Source organism: Dendrobates tinctorius, unplaced genomic scaffold, assembly GCF_039654945.1.
Source record: "Dendrobates tinctorius isolate UK_male_01 unplaced genomic scaffold, ASM3965494v1 ptg000007l, whole genome shotgun sequence".
Lineage (NCBI taxonomy): Eukaryota > Metazoa > Chordata > Amphibia > Anura > Dendrobatidae > Dendrobates > Dendrobates tinctorius.
This window is the reverse complement of record NW_027361675.1, coordinates 44,384,202-44,408,602: the sequence shown is the minus strand read 5'-3', so window position 1 is coordinate 44,408,602 and position 24,401 is coordinate 44,384,202. Positions and strand designations below refer to the sequence as shown.

At 45.3% G+C, this 24,401-nt stretch overlaps 1 protein-coding gene across 2 annotated transcripts in view; it reads left to right on the top strand.

The window, feature by feature from the left end:
- The window catches only part of LOC141085905 (uroplakin-3b-like), a 44,897-nt gene extending 25,071 nt beyond the window's left edge, over positions 1–19,826 (top strand). Inside the window, exons 4-6 of one of the 2 annotated variants that reach the window (XM_073571532.1) lie at positions 6,687–6,763; positions 18,517–18,646; positions 19,648–19,826. In XM_073571532.1, coding sequence (XP_073427633.1) covers positions 6,687–6,763; positions 18,517–18,646; positions 19,648–19,765 — 325 coding nt within the window. In that variant the 3' untranslated portion in view covers positions 19,766–19,826. Of the gene's footprint in view, positions 1–6,686; positions 6,764–18,516; positions 18,647–19,647 lie in introns of those variants that run through there. The other variant, XR_012231437.1, reaches the window with a different exon arrangement.
- Positions 19,827–24,401: the final 4,575 nt, after the last annotated feature.

Below are 24,401 nucleotides of genomic sequence, written 5' to 3'. Positions count from 1 at the left end.
AAACCATCTAAATTGAAGGAGTTTTGCCATGAGGAATGGCAAAAATTCCAGTGGCAAGGTATGGAAAGCTTATAGAGACTTATCCAAATCAACTTTCAGCTATAAATGCAGCTAAAAGAGGCTCTGCAAAGTACTGACTTTAGGCGTGTGAATAGTTATGCACACTGAAGTTTTCAGTTATTTTGTTCTATTTGTTGTTTGCTTCACAATATCACTAAGCAGCAAAAAGAGGACTTAAAGATCCTCCAAAAATTGAAAAACCCAGCGGAAAAAAGGCAGAGATGTTTACCTGCCCAGGCCTCCAAACAAATGCACTAACAAGATGCAGTGAACCCATTTAACACAGGTGCAAACATGCCGATTAGACAACCACCCAAAGCCTACAAATCCATGGAGGGGGCGGTTCTTTGGCATATTAACCCCTTCCTGACATGAGACGTACTATCCCGTCCACGGTACCCGGGCCCGTATGACCGGGGACGGGATAGTACGTCTACCGCGATCAGCGGCGCCCACGTGGTGAGCGCCGCTGATCGCGGCCGGGTGTCAGCTGATTATCACAGCTGACACCCGGCACAATGTGTCAGGGGCGGTCACGGACCGCCCCCGACACGTTAACCCCTTGCACACCGCGATCAAACATGATCGCGGTGTACCGGGGGTTAAAGGGAAGCATCGGCAGGGAGGGGGCTCCCTCCGTGCTTCCCTGAGCCCCCCACGGCAGCGCAATGTGCAGCGCTGCTGCGGGGGGCTCCTTTCCTCCAGGCCCCCGAATCCAAGATGGCGACGGGGGCCTTCGGGGGCCTGGGGAAGCTGGCTTCCTCAGTGCCTGCAAAGCGCAGGCATGAGGAAGCCTTGTGCACTGCCTGTGACAGATTGCTGATCTGTCACAGTGATCTGTGATGTGACAGATCAGCGATCTGTCACAGGACAGTGATGTCCCACCTGGGACTATGTAATAAAGTAAAAAAAAAATTAAAAAAAAGTGTAAAAATAAATTAAAAAAAATCGCCAAATAAATTAGTAAAAAAAAAAAAAATATTCCCCAATAAATTCATTTTTTGAAAATAATAAAAAAACAAAACAATAAAAGTACACATATTAGGTATCGCCGCGTCCGTAACGACCTGCCTTATAAAACTGTCCCAATAGTTAACCCCTTTAGCGAACCCCTTAAAAAACAAAAATAAAAAACGAAGCAAAAAATAATGATTTATTATCATACCGCCAAACAAAAAGTGCAATAACGCGCGACCAAAAAGACGCATATAAATATCCATGGTACCGCTGAAAACGTCATCTTGTCCCGCAAAAAACAAGCCACCATACAGCATCATCAGTGAAAAAATAAAAAAGTTATAACTCGCAGAATAAAGCGATGCAAAAATAATTATTTTTTATATAAAATAGTTTTCATTGCATAAAACTGACAAAAACATAAAAAAACGACCTAAATGTGGTATTGCTGTAACCGTACTGACCCGAAGAATAAAACCGCTTTATCAATTTTACGCGGAACGGTGTAAACGCACCCCCCCCAAAAGAAATTCATGAAACGCTGGTTTTTGTTCATTCTGCGTCACAAAAATCGGAATAAAAAGCGATCAAAAAATTTCACGTGCCCGAAAATGGTACCAATAAAAACGTCAACTCGTCCCGCAAAAAATAAGACCTCACATGACTCGGTGGGTCAAAATACGGAAAAATTATAGCTCTCAATATGTGGTGATGCAAAAACTATTTTTACAATAAAAAGCGTCTTTTAGCGTGCGACAGCCGCCAAACATAAAAACCGCCATAAATAGTAAATCAAACCCCCCATTATCACCCCCTTAGTTAGGGAAAAATAATAAAATAAAAAAAATGTATTTATTTCCATTTTTCCATTAGGGTTAGGGCTAGGGTTAGGGCTAGGGGTGTGTTGGGGTAGGGTTAGGGTAGGGTTAGGGTTAGGGCTAGGGCTAGGGTTAGGGCTAGGGTTAGGGCTAGGGTTAGGGTTAGGGCTAGGGTTAGGGCTAGGGTTAGGGCTAGGGTTAGGGCTAGGGTTAGGGGCGTGTTGGGGTTCGGGTTGGAGTTAGAATTGGGGGTTTCCACTGTTTGGGCACATCAGGGGCTCTCCAAATGCAACATGGCATCTGATCTCAATTCCAGCCAATTCTGAGTTGAAAAAGTCAAATGGTGCTCCTTCCCTTCCAAGCTCTGCTATGCGCCCAAACAGTGTTTTACCCCCACATGTAGGGTATCAGCCTACTCAGGACAAATTGCAAAACAATTTTTGGGGTCCAATTTCTCCTGTTACCCTTAGGAAAATAAAAAATTGGGGGCAAAAATATCATTTTTGTGGAAAAAAATGATTTTTTTATTTTCACGTCCGAGCGTTATAAACTTCTGTGAAGCACTTGGGGGTTCAAAGTGCTCACCACACATCTAGAAAAGTTCCGTGGGGGGTCTAGTGTCCAAAATGGGGTCACTTGTGGGGAGTTTCAATAGTTTAGGTACATCAGGGGCTCTCCAAACGCACATGACACCCGCAGACCATTCCATCAAAGTCTGCATTCCAAAACGTCACTGCTTCCCTTCCGAGCCCCGACGTGTGTCCATACAGTAGTTTTCTCCCACATATGGGAAATCAGCGTACTCAGGACAAATTGGACAACAACTTTTGGGGTCCAATTTCTCCTGGTACCCTTGGGAAAATAAAAAAATGGTGACTAAAAGATCATGTTTGTGGAAAAAATACGAATTTTTTATTTTCACGCCCGGGCGTTGTAAACTTCTGTGAAGCACTGGGGGGGTCAAAGTGCTCACCACACATCTAGATAAGTTCCTTGGGGGGTCTAGTTTACAAAATGGTGTCATTTGTGGGGGGTTTCCACTGTTTAGGTACATTAGGGGCTCTCCAAAGGCAACATGACACCCGCAGACCATTCCATCAAAGTCTGCATTCCAAAACGTCACTACTTCCCTTCCGAGCCCCGACGTGTGCCCATACAGTAGTTTTCTCCCACATATGGGGTATCAGCATACTCAGGACAAATTGGACAACAACTTTTGGGGTCCAATTTCTCCTGGTACCCTTGGGAAAATAAAAAAATGGTGACTAAAAGATCATGTTTGTGGAAAAATACGAATTTTTTATTTTCACGCCCGGGCGTTGTAAACTTCTGTGAAGCACTGGGGGGGTCAAAGTGCTCACCACACATCTAGATAAGTTCCTTGGGGGGTCTAGTTTACAAAATGGTGTCATTTGTGGGGGGTTTCCACTGTTTAGGTACATTAGGGGCTCTCCAAAGGCAACATGACACCCGCAGACCATTCCATCAAAGTCTGCATTCCAAAACGTCACTACTTCCCTTCCGAGCCCCGACGTGTGCCCATACAGTAGTTTTCTCCCACATATGGGGTATTGATACTCAGGACAAATTGGACAACAACTTTTGGGGTCCAATTTCTCCTGGTACCCTTGGGAAAATAAAAAAATGGTGACTAAAAGATCATGTTTGTGGAAAAAATACGAATTTTTTATTTTCACGCCCGGGCGTTGTAAACTTCTGTGAAGCACTGGGGGGGTCAAGGTGCTCACCACACATCTAGATAAGTTCCTTAGGGGGTCTAGTTTCCAAAATGGTGTCATTTGTGGGGGGTTTCCACTGTTTTGGTACATCAGGGGTTTTCCAAACGCGACACGGTGTCCGATCTCAATTCCAGCCAAAAACGTCAAGTGGCGCTGCTTCCCTTCCGAGCTCTGCCATGCGCCCAAATAGTGGTTTACCCCCACATGTGGGGTATCAGCGTACTCAGGACAAATTGCACAATAACTTTTAGGGTCCTGTTACCCTTGGGAAAATAAGAATTGAGGGTGAAAAGATCATTTTTGTGGAAAAAAATATGATTTTTTAATTGTATGGCTTTATGTTATAAACTTCTGTGAAGCCCATGGGGGTTCAAAGTTCTCACCACACATCTAGATAAGTTCCTTAGGGGGTCTATTTTCCAAAATGGTGTCATTTGTGGGGGGTTTCCACTGTTTTGGTACATCAGGGGTTTTCCAAACGCGACATGGTGTCCGATCTCAATTCCAGCCAAAAACGTCAAGTGGCGCTGCTTCCCTTCCGAGCTCTGCCATGCGCCCAAATAGTGGTTTACCCCCACATGTGGGGTATCAGCGTACTCAGGACAAATTGCACAATAACTTTTAGGGTCCTGTTACCCTTGGGAAAATAAGAATTGAGGGTGAAAAGATCATTTTTGTGGAAAAAAATATGATTTTTTAATTGTATGGCTTTATGTTATAAACTTCTGTGAAGCCTATGGGGGTTCAAAGTTCTCACCACACATCTAGATAAGTTCCTTAGGGGGTCTATTTTCCAAAATGGTGTCATTTGTGGGGGGTTTCCACTGTTTTGGTACATCAGGGGTTTTCCAAACGCGACATGGTGTCCAATCTCAATTCCAGCCAAAAACGTCAAATGGCGCTGCTTCCCTTCCGAGCTCTGCCATGCGCCCAAATAGTGGTTTACCCCCACATGTGGGGTATCAGCGTACTCAGGACAAATTGCACAATAACTTTTAGGGTCCTGTTACCCTTGGGAAAATAAAAATTGGGGTGAAAAGATCATTTTTGTGGAAAAAATATGATTTTTTAATTGTACCGCTGTACGTTATAAACTTCTGTAAAGCCCTTGTGGGTTCAAAGTTCTCACCACATATCTAGATAAGTTCCTTGGGGGGTCTAGTTTCCAAAATGGGGTCACTTGTAGGGGGTTTCCACTGTTTAGGTACATCAGGGACTCTCCAAACGTGACATGGCGTCCAATCTGAATTCCAGCCAATTTTGCATTGAAAAAGTCAAACTGCGCTCCTTCCATTCTGAGCTCTGCCATGCGCCGAAACAGTCGTTCCCCCCCACATATCAGGTATCTGCGTACTCAGGACAAATTGCACAATAACTTTTGCAGTTCAATTTCTCCTGTTACCCTTGGTAAAATAAAAAAAATTGAACCTGAAGTATTTTTTTTATGAAAAAAAGTTAGATGTTCATTTTTTTTTAAATATTCAAAAAATTTCATGTGACGCACCTAAAGGGTTAATAAACTTCTTGAATGTGGTTTTGAGCACCTTAAGGGGTGCAGTTTTTAGAATGGTGTCACTTTTGGGTATTTTCTATCATATAGACCCCTCAAAGTGGCTTCAAATGTGATGTGGTCCTAAAAATAAAATGGTGTTGTAAAAATGAGAAATCGCTGGTCAACTTTTAACCCTTATAACTTCCTAACAAAAAAAAATTTTGGTTCCAAAATTGTGCTGATGTAAAGTAATCATGTGGGAAATGTTAGTTATCAAGTTTTTTGTGTGCCGTATCTCTGTGATTTAAGGGCATAAAAATTCAAAGTTGGAAAATTGCGAAATTTTCAAAATTTTCGCCAAATTTCCGTTTTTCTCACAAATAAACGCAAGTTATTTGAATGAAATTTTACCACTAACATGAAGTACAATATGTCACGAGAAAACAATGTCAGAATCACCGGGATCCATGGAAGCGTTCGAGAGTTATGACCTCATAAAGGTACAGTGGTCAGAATTGTAAAAATTGGCCCGGTCATGAACGTGCAAACCACCCTTGGGGGTGAAGGGGTTAATGCACAAAAAAAATTCTGTATGCGGCCTTTTTTCTGCTAGTTTTTGCTTCACAGTAAAAAGAAAACCAAATGTTCACAGTTGTAGACAAGTTCTTTATATAAACTAATACATAACCTCAAAAAACAAAACAGTGAAATTCCAGGTTGTGAGGTAGCAGAACACAAAAAAATGCCAAAGGGGTGAATACTTTCGCAAGCCACTGTAGTAGAATGACTGCAGTCTCTCATGCATGGAGTCATAGGATAATCTCCTATTACTGTCACAACAATTTGATAGCTCTACCAAGACCCCAGGACTGGAAGCGGACTCCTCTGTGTCTTCTGTTGGGATCCTATCTAATTTCTGGCACAATGCAAATAGATTTCATACAGACATCATATTTATGGTTGCTTGAAACATGCCTTAAGGAGACAAAATAATCATTACATTGGTATACTGTGATTTTGGTGCCAACGATGTCTGAGCAGTTTTATATTAAGTTTATGGTGGTGATTAAGAATATGACTTGGGAATGCCAAATTGGCTCTAGATTCTGAGATATTTAATAGTTAATTGATTACTGGAGAATTTTGGCTTAAAAAATCTCGTTTATAGCATTGTAAGCCTCCAAATTGAAACACAAAATAATTATATGGGATATTTCATTACCTAATACACTGTTAAAGAGTCAAAAGCTATTGTATTTATTATCACACACAAGTTGCATTGGGGAATGAATTATTTTAATGGATGAATTATCTCAAAAACTAGAACCAATTCAGCAAAATTAATGGGATTTTTTAATTCTGCGCCCTCACAATACCCTAAATCATTCAAAAAACCTAGGTAGCTGGAAAAAAAATTGTTATTGTAGATATTGTAGACCTATGTAATGCATTACCCTATGTGGGAATTTCGATTATGTCTTGAGAAATACTGGTAGCCTTGGAGGAGTTAGTAAATGTGTAAAGGCATCACCATTCTCATGTTCATGTTTGTTAATGATTTCTTTCTCATGAAATAAAATAACTAATATGTAATAACTAATATGTCTTTCTGGAATTCAGGGCGAGATTTGTTCTGCTGGACAACATGGGAGTATATGACAAAACACAATGGTCAGGAGAAATTAAACTATTGAAAGGTACAGCTATTCATAGTGTCTTAACTCTCCTGCTATCTGCCTTTTATATACTGCTTACTAATTGGATTCTTATCTTGATCTCAATTTCATTTCATATTTTAAAACTCTCTAATGAATTAATTTTGACTTTATTCATATGATAAGGGATAACTTTCTGATTGCTTGGGGGGGCTGCAGCCGGATCCCAACAATGGGGCTTTGCTGAGCCCTATCTGATTGGAGCGGAGGTCAGAGGATAGCTGTAATGTCACGTGTGACTGGAAACACCGCCCCTAGCAGGGCGAATTTAAACAGAGTTAAGGGAAACACCGGGGAAACCGTTACAATGGAGGGCCCTGCAATAGGGAACGGGGATGTGGAGACCTCCTGCACTGCCCTGAGTCAGTGTCCCTACACTCCTGACGATCCCTAGGCAGGTTCCGCACCTGGCAACGAGCTGGATACCTCAATCCCTAGCTCGCCCTGCACCTATCCCTTTCTAGTGAACTGGACCGTGCAGAAACTAATCCCACCACTGCACTAATACACACACAAGGAAATTAACAAACAGGGAAAAACACCACTTAGCTTTGCTCTGTTGCTATTTCTCCCAGCAACAGAGTACAACACCAAAGTTCAGCTTCACCCCTGAAGCTCAACACCTGAATTCAGCTTCCGCCAGAAGCTATTACACCAGAGCTCCCCTGAGCTGCCAGGAACTCCTCTCTGTAGTTCCTTCCTTCACCAGACTTGGTTGGAAATGAGCAATATCACCAACAGTGAGTGAGACCACCTGCTACTCCTTTATAGGTAGGAGCCAGGGAATCACACCTGTTTCATAATCTCGTGCAATAACACTAGCGGCCACCAGGGGCAACTGAACCAAAGTAACCAGAGTGCAATGACCCTAACGGCCACCGGGGGCAAAACTAGAACTAATACAACCACAGTGTAATGACCCTAATGGCCACCGGGGGCAAAACTAACTTTAAGCAAACAGCTTAAAGGAAAAAAAAAGGTTACTTGTGCAAAATCTGTCATAATCCAACCTGAATCATGACAATAGCTCTCGGCTACACATAGGGGATGACCTTACATTGCAGAAAACCCATTGAAAGGGTTGTCTCTAAGGCTAGGTTCACATTTGCGGTTGAGTCCGCAGTGTATCACCCGCATCCCCGAACGCATGCAAAAACGCATGTTTATGCAGTGTTTTTTATCTGCATCATCTTACGCATAACGTAAAAAAAGCAGTGTTTACATGCGTTTTTGCATGTGTTTTTGCATGCGTTTGCGTTTTTCATACGCATGCATTAGAAATTTCCAATTTCTTCCTGTAGCTTTTCCTTGACATCAGACACCCAGTAGGCCTGTCTCATGGGATTTCTATATATCTATATATATATATATATATATATATATATATATATACACACACACTGCACTGAGGATATCCTTGTCTTTGGCTGCTGTATCTACCTGCAAGATGGATCTTGACCTGGGCAGCTTCCTAGAAGATCTGGATTTACAACTGAAGTTAGCTGCTGCCTTTTATTTGCTTGTCAAGAACAGAGAAGAAGAGAAAGACTGAGAAGACGTTGTCGTTGCTATTGGCAACACCCCATCTTTGAACTCTGAGAGAGCCGTGGAGCCTACCACTCCTTATACACCGAGCTACATCAAAACCTGGAGAAGTTTTTTGACTACACGAGGATGTCGCAACAGAGCTTCCATGACTTGCTGCTACGTGTCCAAGGATCCATCGCCAGGCAGGACACACAGCTTCGGCGATCAATTCCTGCTGAGGAACGTCTTTTGGTCACCTTGAGGTACGTAGTGTTGAACACCATCCCTACCCTATCCCTAACCCTATCCCTAACCCTAAGCATTGTACTGATTTTTGTTATTCATTTTCTTTTCCGCTAATTCCTGGCTACTGGAAAGACATTGTCCTCGTTACATTTCCAATTCTGAATTGGGGTATCCACCCTTTCTGGGATTATTGTAGACATTTGTCATGCTTAGGTTGGCATTCTGCGGCAAGAATTCCTCCCCCAACCCACAAGTGAACATTGGATTGAAAATGCTTCCAAATTCCTGGAAATGTGCAATTTTCCTAATTGTGTTGGGGCTGTGGACGGCAAACACATTAGGATTATGAAACCAGCTGGAAGTAGAACAGAGTACTTCAAATATAAAAAATATTTTCCATAGTTCTAATGGCTATTGCAGATGCCAATTGTAAATTCGGTTCTGTGGACATTGGCTCTTTCAGATGAGGCAATGACTTGCAGACATTCAAAAACTCAGACATGGGCCAACGTCTATATGGGAGTGTTTTTAATTTTCCACCACCACGACCTCTGCCCAACACTGATGGACCGCCAATGCCTTTTGTTGTTGTTGGTGATGAGGCCTTCCAAATGTGTGCCAACCTCATTAAACATACTCTAGTAGAAAGTTAAATCACACCAAAAAAATTTTCAACTACAGACTGACAAGGGCACGAAGAACCGTGGAGTGTGCATTTGGATTGTTGGTATCGAAATGGCGCTTTTTGTGCATATCCATTAACCTCAAAAATGACAATATTGATGAGGTTGTGAAAGAATGTGTTCTTCTGCACAACTGCATAAGGTTAAAAAGCGACCAAGCTTACAATCTGAGGAACTTGTTACATTGCATGACTACCAATTTCACCCTCGAGAACCACTGTTGAAGTTGCCCTGATGAGGGATAAGTTTGCTGCTTACTTTGTTTCAGATAATGGACGTGTGGCCTGGCAAGACGAAATGATTTAAGCTGCTAAGTTAAATGTACCTGTTATGTTTTGTACCTGTTATGTACCTGTAAGGTCAAATATTATGCACCTGTTATGTTTAAATGTACCTGTGATATTAACATGTACATGTAATAATTTACCCCTAATGTTTCCTGATTTAAATATAAACGACCTTCCCTCCCAAAAAAAGTGTGTTTGTGTTGTACTTTAAGTGTGTTTGTGTTGGTGGAAAACAAGTGTGTGTTGGCGGCGGCGGCGCAGAAAGAAAAAAAAAACAATAGTGGTAACAAAATACAACAACTTTATATTTTCAACATTTTGAACAAAAAAAGTGTTAAGGTTGGGGTGATTTATTTTTTCTTCTGGGTTTACGTGTGAGGGTGAAATGAATAGGACCTTGGGGCTGTGGAGCTGTGAGGACTGGGTGATACTTGATGAGGATGAGGTTACAGGGCAAGGGTCTACAGGGGAAGGGGCAGGGCTGTATTTGCCACTAGGCACTCGTGGGCCCGTGCCTGGGGTGGGACTCTGCGGGTGGGGCGGCACCTGAGCAATGTTTTTTTTTTTTTTTAAGTCCGGGTCCGTCCATCCCTCCTCCCCCCTCAGCCCTCCTCCCTCGATGACTTCATACTCACCTCCTCCAGCGGTGCCGATGATCTCCGATGATTTCTCGCGCCAGCATACTTCTTCCTGTGGGCGCGGTCACGTGGTACCGCTCATTACAGTAGTGAATATGGACGCCACGCCAATAGGCGTGGCGTCCATATTCATGACTTTAATGAGCGGTACCACGTGACCGCGTGCACAGGAAGAAGCATAGCATACCGGCGCCGACTGGAGGCAAACAACGCAGGGACCGCGCGACACGGAGGACTCAGGTGAGCCTGCGGGGGGGGAGAATGAGCCCAGAGCCATGCACACAGGGGAGGGAGACTGAGCCCAGAGCCATGCATACGGGGGGGAGACTGAGCCCAGAGCCATGCATACAGGAGAGGGGGGAGACTGAGCCCAGAGCCATGCATACAGGGGAGGGGGAGACTGAGCCCAGAGCCATGCATACAGGGGGGGGAGACTGAGCCCAGAGCCATGCATACAGTGGGGGGGGGACTGAGCCCAGAATCATGCATACAAGGGGGGAGACTGAGCCCAGAGCCATGCATACAGGGGGAATGAGTCCAGAACCATGCATACGGGGGGGAGAATCAGCCCAGAGCCATGCATACGGGGGGGAATGAGCCCAGAGTCATGTATACGGGGGGAGAATGAGCCCAGAGCCATGCATACAGGGCGGAGAATGAGCCCAGAGCCATGCATACAGAGGGGGGAGAATGAGCCCAGAGCAATGCATACCGAGGGGGGAGAATGAGCCCAGAGCCATGCATACGGGGGGGAGAAAGAGCCCAGAGCCATGCATACGGGGGGAGAAAGAGCCCAGAGCCATGCATACGGGGGGAGGAGACTGAGCCCCAGAGCCATGCATACGGAGAGGGGGAGGAGACTGAGCCCAGAGCCATGCATACGGGGGGAGGAGACTGAGCCCAGAGCCATGCATACGGGGAGGAGACCTGCCCAGAGCCATAGCCATGCGTACGGGGGGAGGAGATTGAGCCTGGAGCCATGCATACGGGGGGAGAATTGTGGCGCCCCTGAGGCTTCAGTCGCCACAGAGGTACTGCACCTTCTCCTAAGGTGTAGTGCACCACCATCCAGGTAAGGTGGCAACTCCTGACCACACTCGACACCTGCATTCCACACACAGGATAGTGCAGTGGGGCCACCTAACAGCTTCAGGCTGGGGGTTAGCAGAGCACCCCTCGTGGAACCCTGCTTCGTAACACGAGATGTGCTGGGAGGCGGGTGGAGTGAGATGATACAAAAGAGTGGGAAGAGTGAGAGTTAGTTGGTTAGTTGGTTAGTGAGAGAGTGGGTGTCTGAGGGACGTGCTGCAGCAGGTCCCAGTGATCTGGGCTGCTGGCACGAGAAAGACCAGAGAAAGAGACTGATAAGATTGATAACCTAACCTTCCATAAGAGAGAGATAGAACAGATCGTAATGAAGGAGAATAGAAGGATGGTGGGAAGCTGATTGAAGAAAGATAGAGAACCCTTCCAGTCCAGAGCGCAAAGGCCGGGGCCCGGTCCCCGAGGTTGATCGGATCTTTATGTCCAGCAACAGACACCGGTGGAGTAGTGAGTCGCTAACGCCTTGCTCCCATCATAGACTTGGGACACAACAGCAATTGAATAGAGAGCCGGGACGCAGAGAGGAGTCCCCGAAGCAGGCTACAGCTGTCTGCCATACAAGTAGAGACTAGGAACACCTAGAGAGAGGCAGTCCAGGGTAACTAAGTACTGGAGTGCTTCGCACCTAAAGGGGCATTGGAGGAGTCGTTCAGTGAAGGTACATATTGGCGGAGTGTGGAAGGGAGAATCCTATCTGGCCTGGAGGTTGGCTGGAGCCCTGACCTGGAGAACACAGTACGAAGGCGGGCGTGTGTGTGAACTGCAAACAGTGAGTAAAGCCTTGCAACCGCACACCCTGGTGTTCTCCAGTTATTCCGCACCGTTATACCTGAGTACCTGTACCTACATCATCTACGCCTCCTCGCCATTACTTCATCTACACTGCCCTGGGACTACAGCTCCGTCTGTGGGGAGCTTTACCATCTAAGCTGCGCATACCATCAGTCCCAGAGGATCTGCCCACAGCGTCGGCCTAACTTCACACTTGCCGAGCACCACAGGTGGCGTCACGAACTATCCATATAAACTATATTACAACATCACCGCCATTGATATTGGGCGCCCAGGGCCACGGAACGGGTCACTGCTGCTGTGGCACTTCCCCCTGACACTGGCCCGGTTCCGAGTACCCCGCTGCCCTGGGTGTGAGGGGCGACCAAGAATGAGCCCAGAGCCATGCATACGGGGGGAGAATGAGTCCAGAGCCATGCATACTGGGGGGAGAATGAGCCCAGAGCCATGCATATGGGGGGAGGAGACTGAGACCAGAGCCATGCATACGGGGGGAGAATGAGACCATAGCCATGCATACGGGGGGAGGAGACTGAGCCCAGAGCCATGCATATGGGGGAAAGAGACTGAGCCTAGAGCCATGCATATGGGGGGAGGAGACTGAGCCCAGAGCCATGCATATGGGGGGAGGAGACTGAGCCCAGAGCCATGCATACGGGGGGAGACTGCGCCCAGAGCCATGCATACGGGGGGGGAGAATGAGCCCAGAACAATGAATACAGGGGGTGGGGGGAGAATGAGCGCAGGGGGGGAATAAGCGGAGCCTGCCCTGGGGAGATGGCTGCACTGGGAAGATGGCTGCACGGGGGAGATGGCGGCACTGGGGAAATGGCGGCACTGGAGAGATGGCGGCACTGGGGAGATAGCGGCACTGGAGAGATGGCGGCACTGGAGAGATGGCGGCACTAAAGAGATGGCTGCACTGGGGAGATGGTGGCACTGGGGAGATGGTAGCACTGGGGAGATTGCGGCACTGGGGAGATGGCGGCACTGTGGAGATGGGTGCACTGTGGAGATGGGTGCACTGAGGGGATGGCTGCAGTAGGGAGATGGGTGCACTGAGGAGATGACTGCAGTAGGGAGATGGGTGCACTGGGGAGATGGCTGCACTGGAGAGATGGCTGCACTAGGGAGATGGCTGCACTAGGGAGATGGCTGCACTAGGGAGATGGCTGCACTAAAGAGATGGCTGCACTGTGGAGATGGGTGCACTGAGGAGATGGCTGCAGTAGGGAGATGGGTGCACTGAGGAGATGGCTGCAGTAGGGAGATGGGTGCACTGGGGAGATGGCTGCACTGGGGAGATGGCTGCACTGGGGAGATAGCTGCACTGGGGAGATGGCTGCACTAGGGAGATGGCTGCACTAGGGAGATGGCTGCACTAGGGAGATGGCTGCACTGAAGAGATGGCTGCACTAAAGAGATGGCTGCACTGTGGAGAAGGGTGCACTGAGGAGATGGCTGCAGTAGGGAGATGGGTGCACTGAGGAGATGGCTGCAGTAAGGAGATGGCTGCACTGGGGAGATGGCGGCACTGGGGAGATGGCGGCACTGGGAAGGTGGCGGCACTGGGGAGATGGCGGCACTGGGGAGATGGCGGCACTAGGGAGATGGCTGCACTAGGGAGATGGCTGCACTAGGGAGATGGCGGCACTAGGGAGATGGCTGCACTAGGGAGATGGCTGCACTAGGGAGATGGCTGCACTAGGGAGATGGCTGCACTAGGGAGATGGCTGCACTAGAGAGGTGGCTGCACTAGGGAGATGGCTGCACTGGGGAGCTGAGTGCACTGAAGAGATGGGTGCAATAAAGATATGGCTGCACTAAGGAGATGGGTGCACTGAGGAGATGGCTGCAGACTCAGTAGGGAGATGGGTGCACTGGGGAGATGGGTACACTGGGGAGATGGCTGCACTAGGGAGAAGCCTGCACTAGGGAGATGGGTGCACTGAAGAGATGGATGCACGAAAGAGATGGCTGCACTAGGGAGATGACGGCACTGGGGAGATGGCTGCACTGGGGAGGTGGCTGCACTGGGGAGGTGGCTGCACTGGGGAGGTGGCTGCACTAGGGAGATGGCTGCACTAGGGAGATGGCTGCACTGGGGAGATGGCTGCACTGGGGAGATGGCTGCACTAAGGAGATGGCTGCACTGGGGAGACGGGTGCACTTGGGAGATGGGTGCACTTGGGAGATGGGTGCACTGGGGAAATGGGTGCACTGGGGAAATGGGTGCAACGAGGAGATGTCTGCACTGGGTAGATGGCTGCACTGGGTAGAAGGCTGCACTGGGTAGATGGCTGCACTTGGGAGATGGCTGCACTTGGGAGATGGCTGCACTGGGGAGATGGCTGCACTGGGGAGATGGCTGCACTAGGGAGAAAGGCTACTTTCACATCAGCGATTTTTGCCAAAGTGTCTGCATTAGTCATACTCATTAATGGGGGAGGCAGCACTAAAAGTGCCTAGGGCAGCATAAACTCTAAATACGGCCCTGGGAAGGGGCAACCAATTGAAGGATTGGATCAGGGATGGCAATGGAGACATTGGGGATAGATGACAAAGTGGAATCATGGGAATCGGAAGGAACAGACAGAGACACAAGGGAAGGTAGTGACAAATTGGTAGGTGAGGGTGGAGGTGGTGGGTTCAAGGTGGGAAGATTTTTTTTGGCTCCTGGCTTTGTTCCTGATGCCAAGATTATTTTTTTCAGACCTTGCTTTTCTTTGCTGAGTGGGAGTACTAGGCTCTGTAGCAGTCATCGGCCCTGGTGCTGGTCTGGGCCGCATTAGGGGTGCTGGAGTGGGCAGGGGTGGTCGACTGGGCAGCATCGTAGATCCTGATGGCCGCAGTGGTGTTGTACTCTGGAGCATGGTGGATGCTGCCGGCTGCAGGGTTGAAGGACTTGGCAGCGTGGTCACTCGGTGAACTGGAGGTGGTGGTGGTGGCGGATAGTTCGGTGCTGTGGGAGCTGGATAGTACATTTGCTGCTGGTAGTATCCTCCGGCCTGTTGAGTGTAGGATTGTGACTGCTGCTGGGACTGCTGCTGCTGCTGTGATGCGTGGCTGTAAGCAACCTGGCAGGCGTAAGGTTTTCCGACACGCTCCGCTCAATTGCAAAAAAAAAAAAATGTTGCGCCGGTCTATTTAGGTCGGCTTCCAGGCGTCGTCTAGGCGATTGTTGACTTCCTTGAACCCACGCTTCACTCTGTCAGCAACCAACCTAACCCCATCCTGGAAGACTGAGCTTAATTGAAGAAACTCGGGCATGCCTGACCTCTCCCAGGCCCTCTGTCGCTGACGAGAAGACCCAGCAAAAACAGAGGCAGAGGGCTGGGAGAGGGGAAAACCTGATGTTCCGGCTGCCTCTTCCCCAACTCTTTACAGAAACGCATGCGTATAGAACGCATGTGTCTACGCATGTCCTTGCGTACACATGTGTTCCCATATACAGTAATACGTTTATTTGACGCACTCATCTGCATGCGCATGACTGCGCAAATTAGCCAGATTTTTGCCGCTTCCAAAAATCCAACATGATGCATTCGCCGGACCCCGCCGCACACCGAAAAATAACACATGCGTACGCTGACACATGCGAACTGATGCCAACGCATGCACCAGCGTACACCATGTTAAAGATAGGGAAACATGACGCATTCTGATTGCTGCAGATGAAAGGCTGCGCAAACAGACGCTAATGTGAAACCAGCCTAACAAACCATTTTGTCATATGCTTCATTAGAAGAAATCGAAAAGTAGAGGGTCTATTTACTGGAACTGGACTTTATTATCTAGGGCAAGACAGCTGCTACAAAAAGCAACTTAGAGCTTGTTCAGACAAGGTCTTAGTGGACGTATGGTGTCCATGTCAAAATCAGACAGCACACTGAATAATGCAATTCAATGGGACTGTTCAGATGAGTTCTTACACACGGACCCAGTGAGAAAAAAAAAAATCACAACACGCAATAGTATTTTGGATGACATTCTTCTATTCAAGTCAACGGCTGCACAAAAATTCAAGTAACCCATACAGATCATCTGTACAGCATTCAACTTTTATGGATATATTGTCATTATTAGCATAGGAAACTATATGGTCTCACAAATGTCATTAACTGCTTATGTACAAACACAGATGCCATGTAGATGTAAAATGCGGACACATATAGCTAATAATACAGATGAAAATTGTCAGAATTTAGTCAAACATTTAAATCCACCTTCCCACCTGGTAGTTTTCCCTCAATCTCTACTCCCCTCTTCTTATGATTGACAGCTCTGGCTTCATAGAGCCAAGGAAGGGCAGAGATAGATGGACACCAAGCAGGTGAGAAGGTGTATATAAATGCTTGGCCCCGCCGTAATGCACCGAGTGGCAGGACTTGCACAATTGTTTTTTGCTGACAGACGTCCTTTAAATATGGATTGTCCAGGCATAGGTCATCAGCTGGTATTTGGTGGCCAGATGACAACACATGGAACGAATGTGCAAAGTGCAGCTCCGTTCATTGTGAAGTGGCTGCTGCCGGGTTCTGCATAACATCTAGTAGCCTTTTGAAAACATTAATCCGGAGTGCTGCTGTCATTCTTGTAAGGTTCAGAAGGCCATATTGGAAATAGGTCTAGATGCGACTACAAATGTCTAACATGGCTGGCTCCATTGTGATTCATAAAAAAGACCAAAGTATCGCATACTGCAATTTTTTTTCCATGCAGACCATATGTGCAATGGATCTGTGTGCAGTTCATGATGTATGCTCATCTGAACAAGCCCATATTCTAACACCAATTGATTTAAAGGGAACCTGTCAGCAGGATTTTGTTAGGTAAAGTGCACATATAGATAGCCACATTGGCACAGTGATACTGATTAAAACGATATCTGTGGTGAAGAAATCTGTTTTGTGGATTTTGTGTAATCAAGGTTTGAAGTTTTCTTATAATCATAGCTTTGTCCATTTGGGCAGGAGACTGTGGGGCAGGGGACTGTGAGGCATGGAACTGTGGGGCAGAGAGATTGTGGGGCAAGGGGACTGTGGGGCAGGGGGACTGTGGGGCAGGGGGACTGTGGAGCGAGGGACTGTGGGGCGGGGGACTGTGGGGCGGGGGACTGTGGAGCGAGGGACTGTGGGGGGCGGGGGACTGTGGGGGGCGGGGGACTGTGGGGGGCGGGGGACTGTGGGGCAGGGGAACTATGGGGCAGGGGAACTATGGGGCAGGGGAACTATGGGGCAGGGGAACTATGGGGCAGGGGAACTATGGGGCAGGGGAACTATGGGGCAGGGGGCCTGTGAGTTGGGGGACTATGAGGCAAGGGAACTATGGGGCAGGGGACTGTGGGACAGGTTGACTGTGGGGCGGGGGACTGTAGATTTGGGAGACTATGAGGTAGGGGAACTGTGGGGCAGGGGGACTGTGGTTCAGGGGACTGTGGGTAGGGTCTTTGGCTCTGCCACCGCTCCTCTGCTGCTCCTGTTGTCTTTATTGTCCTCCTGGTTTAAACTTCTCATCGATGCCGTCCTAGCCGTGGGCGGTTCTTGCACACTCTTATCGACTTATGGTAGTCTTCAGGAAAATGGCGCCGGGGGCAGTTATTTAAATCAGTATCTCAGCGCCAATATGGCCATGTGTGTAGTTTACTTAGCAGACTCCTCCTGACAGGCTCTCTTTAAGTGTGTGGGTTTTTTTAGACAGTCTAAGGCGCTGTGTGATAAAAATTGCAGCATAAACTAGTCTCTTCTATTTTTTGGATGACACTTGCCAAATCAAGTCTAGGGGTGTGCAAAAAAAATGCACTCCTCTTCCATATTGCATCCGTTTTTTTACAGATACATTTCATTAGCATATGAAATTGCATACGGTCTTACGTGTTTTTAACTCTTTCCATGCGAATGTAAAACCCAAACAGATATCACATGGATGGAATGCATATGACAGCATTGATGAAAATCGTTTGCTTCTTTCTGGATGAAACAAGACAGTTTTTCATCCGTTTTGTCTGAATGTAAACATACTGGATTATTTTTTTTAATTTTCTCATTTTGGCCCAATAATCATTTTCTAAATCCCTTGAAATCTCCTTTTAAAAGGACTTGTACTTGTACACCTTTTCATTCTAACTGCTATGGCTGCTCAGACGCAGTTCAATCTCATTCACTCTCTTGAATGTGACGAAGGTGCTATACCAGACTCAATTCACACTGTAAAGTGAAACGGGCACCTTTCTTCTGATTTTTTTTTTTACATTCTATATTAATAGAAAAATAAATAAAAAGTTATTCATTAATATCAGGCCATATTAACCATTTTATTGTTGGGAACATGCTTTGTTGAATGCTCATCATGGTAACTGTGATTGTCGTTGCTCACAAAAGTGAGATAGCCTTCTCTTAATAGTTTGCAAAACTTACGATAACACATGCTATTTCTAATATAATACATTTTTGTAACAGAAAAATCATTTCAAGGGGACACCTTTTGGTCTTCAGGTCGGAGTGGAGGAATGATTGTCCTAACTTCCATACTCTGTGTCTTATTGGCTATTTTGCTGGTTGCCTTGATTGCTGCACTATGTACTGGAGGGTAAGACTTTTGTTAACTATGCTCATGATAATATATCCAGAGGAAAGCATACAGAAATTACATCTATGGTATTAATCATAGACATGGATAGAAAATGAGTGCTACTTAGTGGCAAAGCTATAGAAGGCAACATACTGTGAGAAGTCAGTAGAGATGTTTGCACTCTTCCATATCGACACTCAATAGATTAGACAATATTTTTATTTCGACTGCATCCAATTTCATTGGGGCCGACCAACCATCTTATATGTATGACGGTGACCCAACTGTCAAAGTGAAGAAGGATCAGGCACGTTGGATTTCAACACACACCTTATGTATTTCTATGCTTTTACAGGCAGTTCATTTGAAGACATATTTCACGTGTAAGGGCGTTGAAGTCTATACACCAACCACCTAGATTTCTGCTGAATTGCCCCAAAAATAAAAAATGGACATAGATTTGGCCCCTTGGAAATATTAGCTTGGGTAACAGAGAAAAAATTATATAGAATTTCAGGTTATTCATTTTTTCTGGGCTTTATAAAGGACAATTATGGCTGAAATGTTGCCTGTTGTGTCCTCCTGTTTGTTTTTTGACACGGAATAAAGAATAGTTTTTTACCAAGAATTTTCTGTTTGGTGCCTCGTTTTTCCTGAACTTCTATATTACTTTTGGGGCCCTGCGGAGTTCAGCACAACTGGTCAATGGAGCATGTGAATATAACATTGGGCAAAGAAATATGATAGATAAGATTCATTGATTTGCACAGTAACTGTGCAAATAGATGAGGCAAGACATGTCAATGGTTACATGCCAATAGAATGACCAATGTAAATCAGACTCTAACGTTCATTTGTAAGAAACCTTCACATTGCAAACAGTTGTCAGGAAAAGTTTTCAAATATTTCTTTCTTATGATCTACAGCACATTTACAGATCAAAGACTGAACCATCCATTGCAATGTACGATGGTTTCCTATTTATGACCATTAACCTTTTTTTTTTCTTTGGTTTGCAGCCGGGACATTTACTGGAAGAGATCAATGGACATGAAAAGTAATATCGCCAGCAAAATGGATTTTGTGTCTCGAACCACATATAGAACACATTATGACCATATGCATTTAGTATCTTGAAATAGAAAATGTTAAAAAATGTGAATACCTTTATTACATACAGTACTGTGCAAACGTTTTAGCCAGGGGTGGAAAAAACGCTGGAAGGTAAGAATTCTTTCAAAAGTAGAAGTGTGAAAAGTTTATTTTTATCAATCAATAAAATGCAAAGTGAATGAACAATAGAATAATCTAAATTAAAATCAATATTTAGTGTGAACTCCCTTTACCTTCAAAACAGCACAAAGCATCAATTTGTCGAGTTACACTTTCACAATATTTGAAGGAACTTGGCAGGGAGCTTGTTCTAAACATCTAGGAGAACTAACCACAGATCTTCTGTGGATGTAGGCTTGTGCAAATCCTTCTGCCTCTCCATGTAATCCCACATAGACTCAGTGTTGTTGAGATCAGGTCTCTTTGGGGGCCATATCATCACTCTCAGGATTCCCTGTTCTTCTTTACAATGAAGATAGCTTTTAATGAAATTTTCTGTATGTTTGGGGTCATTTTCCTGCTGTAGAATAAAATTTTGAGCCAATCAGGTGCCTCTCTCATGATACTGCATGAAAGATAAATATCTACCTATATTTCTCAACATTGAGGACACCAAGATATAGGCAATGTTGAGGACCATAGACGCAATTAACAAGGATTTCTGGAAGTGATGATATGGCCCCTACAAAGCCCTGATTACTTGTAATCACACAGTCCTTCACACAATACTATCAGGGAGTTATCTTATTGGCTACAAATATATTCTGCAGTAGTACCATGGCCCCAAACATACAGCAAATATCATCAACAATGATCTTCAGCGTAAAGAAAAAGGAGCCATGGACGTGGTGATATGGCCCCAAAAGAGCACTGATTTCAACATCTAATCTGTGTGGGAAGATCTGTGGTTAGTTTCCCAAAATGTATGTAACAACCTCCCAGATGAGTTCCTTCAAAATCTGTGTGCAAGTGTATTTAAAAGAAAGTATGCTGTTTTGAAGGCCAAGGATGGTAACAACAAATATTGATTTCATTTCTTTGTTCATTCACTTTATATTTTGTAAGCTGATAAAAATAAACTGTTAGCACTTTTATATTTGAAATCATTCTAACTTTTCAGCATTTTTCCCACACCTGCCTAAAACTTTCGCATAGTACTATACATTGATATCAGCCTTTTCCTTAAACCTTTCTTATCAGACGATGCAATCTAAAGGGTGAAAAGTCTATTATGTCGCCAGACGGCCAGATAAAGCAGAGCGAGTTTGCAATGCAGTGCATGGACTGGCCAGCGGCTCTACCGGGCCGAGCATAACAGCTTCATGTATTTCTATGCAGCTGTCATGCTCAGGTTGGGAGATCCACTGGCCAGTCCGTGCACTGTGTTCCAATCTTGCTCCAATTTATACTGCAGTCACGTCCCCAATATCAGTGATAACGATCATGCAAAACAGATAATTCAATCTAACAATATATACATCTTTAATATCCACCTTCTTATTATGGAGAAATATCCGAACACTGGTAAAATTGGAGATTAATTAATATGTATGGCCACTTATAGGATGCTTGTTTACTGGCACTGTAGCAGATTGCTATATTAGAAAACTTTGACTACTTTTGTCTGTATATTGGCAGAAAGCCGCCAATCAATGGTGGGGACGGGATTATACAGAGCTCAGCATTCAGGGAACTGCTGGATCTTCAGCACAGAAAACTGCAATTTTATCAAAACTACACAAAGCTGCCCAGTTAGTGACACATCACTCGAATCAGGGTCTCTGTCCCTACATCTTGCTACTCTCAGATTACATAGCAAAAGCTGGTGACAAATTCTCTTTCATAATATATTATTGTTGTTTTCAAGCAAAGTATGTTACAGCTTCCATTCAACCAATGCAATCACCTTGAAAGATTGGGTGCACTTTCTATAGCATATCCTAACTGATCACCCCCCTTTAGCTATGCTTTAAAATTCTATTAATGGTTTTTTTTAGCGAAACCCGTAGTTGAAAAGGCTGGGTGACAATGAATAAACCCCAGAACGGCACGTCAGCACTGTAATAATGGTATAACATTTTTTGCATATTGAAGGACTTTGAGGGAGAGCTCTATAAATCACTGCGTACTCTCAGTAGCTTTAATAATGGCTGACAAATAATTTATATGTATGTCTAATTTCATGTTACTTTACTGTGTGTTATATTACCTAATCACAGTTATTTCCATGTATGTGCTACATTTTATGTTATTCTAATCAATACAGTAGTTTAATCCAATAAAATAGTTTTATGTGAAATAACATGTGTTAATATTTGTGTGTTATGACTGGTTAATTGCACATAGAATCTGGTTGGGTGAAGAAGGGTTAAATCTGGGATATGTTTAAGGCCTCTTTCACACTTCCGTTTTTTACAATCAGTCACAATCCGCCAGGTTTTGAAAAAAAACGGATCCTCAAATTTTTTTTGAGGATCCGTTTTTTTCCCATTGACTTGCATTAATGGCGGATTGTGACGGATTGCTGTCCGTTGCATCCGTTTTTTGTGAGGATCCGCCAAAAGTTGCTGTCCGTTACCATCCTCAAAAATTTGAAAACGGAGCTTGTAACGTTTTTTTCTCTAGCGGATCCTGCAAACACTGATTTAACCCCGAATTTCTTTCTGGGTGCCGGAGGAAAAAAAAAAAAATTCTCTCTCTCTCTCCTCTCTCTCTCTCTCTCTCTCTCTCTCTCTCTCTCTCTCTCTCTCTCTCTCTCTCTCTCTCTCTCTCTCTCTCTCTCTCTCTCCTTCCCGGCCAGCGATTCCTTTAAATTTCTTCATTTTCAGGATCCGTTTTTCAGACGGATGTTCACATCAGTTGAGAACGGATCCGCTTGTCCGCCTTTTTGGCGGATTATAACTGATGCAAAAAACTGAAGTGTGAAAGAGGCCTAACCATTATGTCAGCTTGACAAAGACACAGACACAACTGTTTGAAGGGTTATAGCGTTGCTTTTCTGAACTCTTGTCATGGTATATCTGGACAGATTTATATGGTTCTGTATATGTACATGTTTTATATTCTTGATATTGACCTTGGCTTACTCTGTCTTAACCTTCCTGCCTGGTCCTGTTCTCGCTGCCGGCATTAACTCCTGTGACCTCAGCACCATCATTTTCCCATGGTGCTGAGATCACAGGAGTTCATGCTATCAGCGTGCACAGACTCAGTGACGTCACCACTAGTCACTGAGCCTGTGCGCGCTGCTTCCCATTCATTCCCCAGTAGTTTACGGCCTGAGCGGTCGCATTAGCACCACTCCCGTTGTAAACTGATTATCCCCAGATATGGATTTACGTCGTGGGACTTGACTGAGCGCCGGACAGGTCTGGTATATTTTTTTTTTCTAGTTTTTTTTTACAGGAGATAGAGGGATTCGTTATGGGATTAGCAGTGTAATAAAGATGGAAAAAATGTGAAGGTGTATTATTTCATTAAAAGACTTTATTCTTACTGTGTGTATTTAACCCTTTACTTTCTATAGAATTAGTAATGGATTGGTGTCTTATTGACACCTCTCGATTACTAAGCTGTGCATAATGTCACCTTACAATAGAAAGGTGACATTAACCCCTTATTACCCCACTTGCCGCCGCTACAGGGCAAGTGGGAAGAACCCGACAAAGCTACAGAATAATAGATGCACCTTTTCTGGGCAGCTGTAGGCTGCTGTTTTTAGGCTGGGGGCTTCCATATTCTTAGCCCCTTACCAGCCTGAAAATAGCAGCCCGCACCTGTTAGTTTTGCCGGGCTGGTTAAAAATATAAGGGGGACCAAACGTTGTTTTTTTTTCAGTCATTCTTCCCTGCTTGCGATGTTGCAGGCAGAGCAGGGAGAATGACAGCCGCGTTCAGCACCACATGCAGGGGAACAATGCTTACAGTAGCTGCTTCTTCCCTGGTGGCCGTCCGTGCTCACGCTGATATCTGCGTGTCAAGAGTGGGAGAAGAAGGTTGCATTGACAATCCAACACAATGGGCAGCACTTTGAACACATTTTATAAGTGGTCATAAACTTGTAAATAACTCATGAAAGAATAAAGCTACATTAAAACCAAGCACACCATTGTTTTTCTTGTGAAATTCTCAATACATTTGATGTGTCACATGAACCTCTTCCCATTCGAAAAAATAAAGTTGGTTCCAAAATGGCCGGCTTCAAAATGGCCGCCATGGTCACCTCCCATCTTGAAAAGTTTCCCCCCTCCCATATACTAATGTGCCACAAACAGGAAGTTGATATCACCAACCATTCCCATTTTGTTTAGGTGTATCCAGATAAATGGCCCACCCTGCATTAACAAATACCTACAATTAGAAAGGTAGTGTGACACTTCAGTGAGGCGAGTACTAGAGTGGACCCTTTGGACCATGGAACAGACCTAATCCTGGGCGAGCAGATCTAATGAAGACCTACCCCTATACAAGGATCTTCAGGGGCAAGCCCAGGGGTCTCTTGAGCCACAGGAGCCGATACCGAGAGGCGGCTCAGATAGTGGACGGGGAGTGATACAGGGAGAGAGACCGTGGGAGAACAGTGGATACAGGCGTGCAGGAGACAAGGGTATGGATCCAGGGAGGATGGACGGACCCAGGACGAACACTGGAAGAGGACGTCA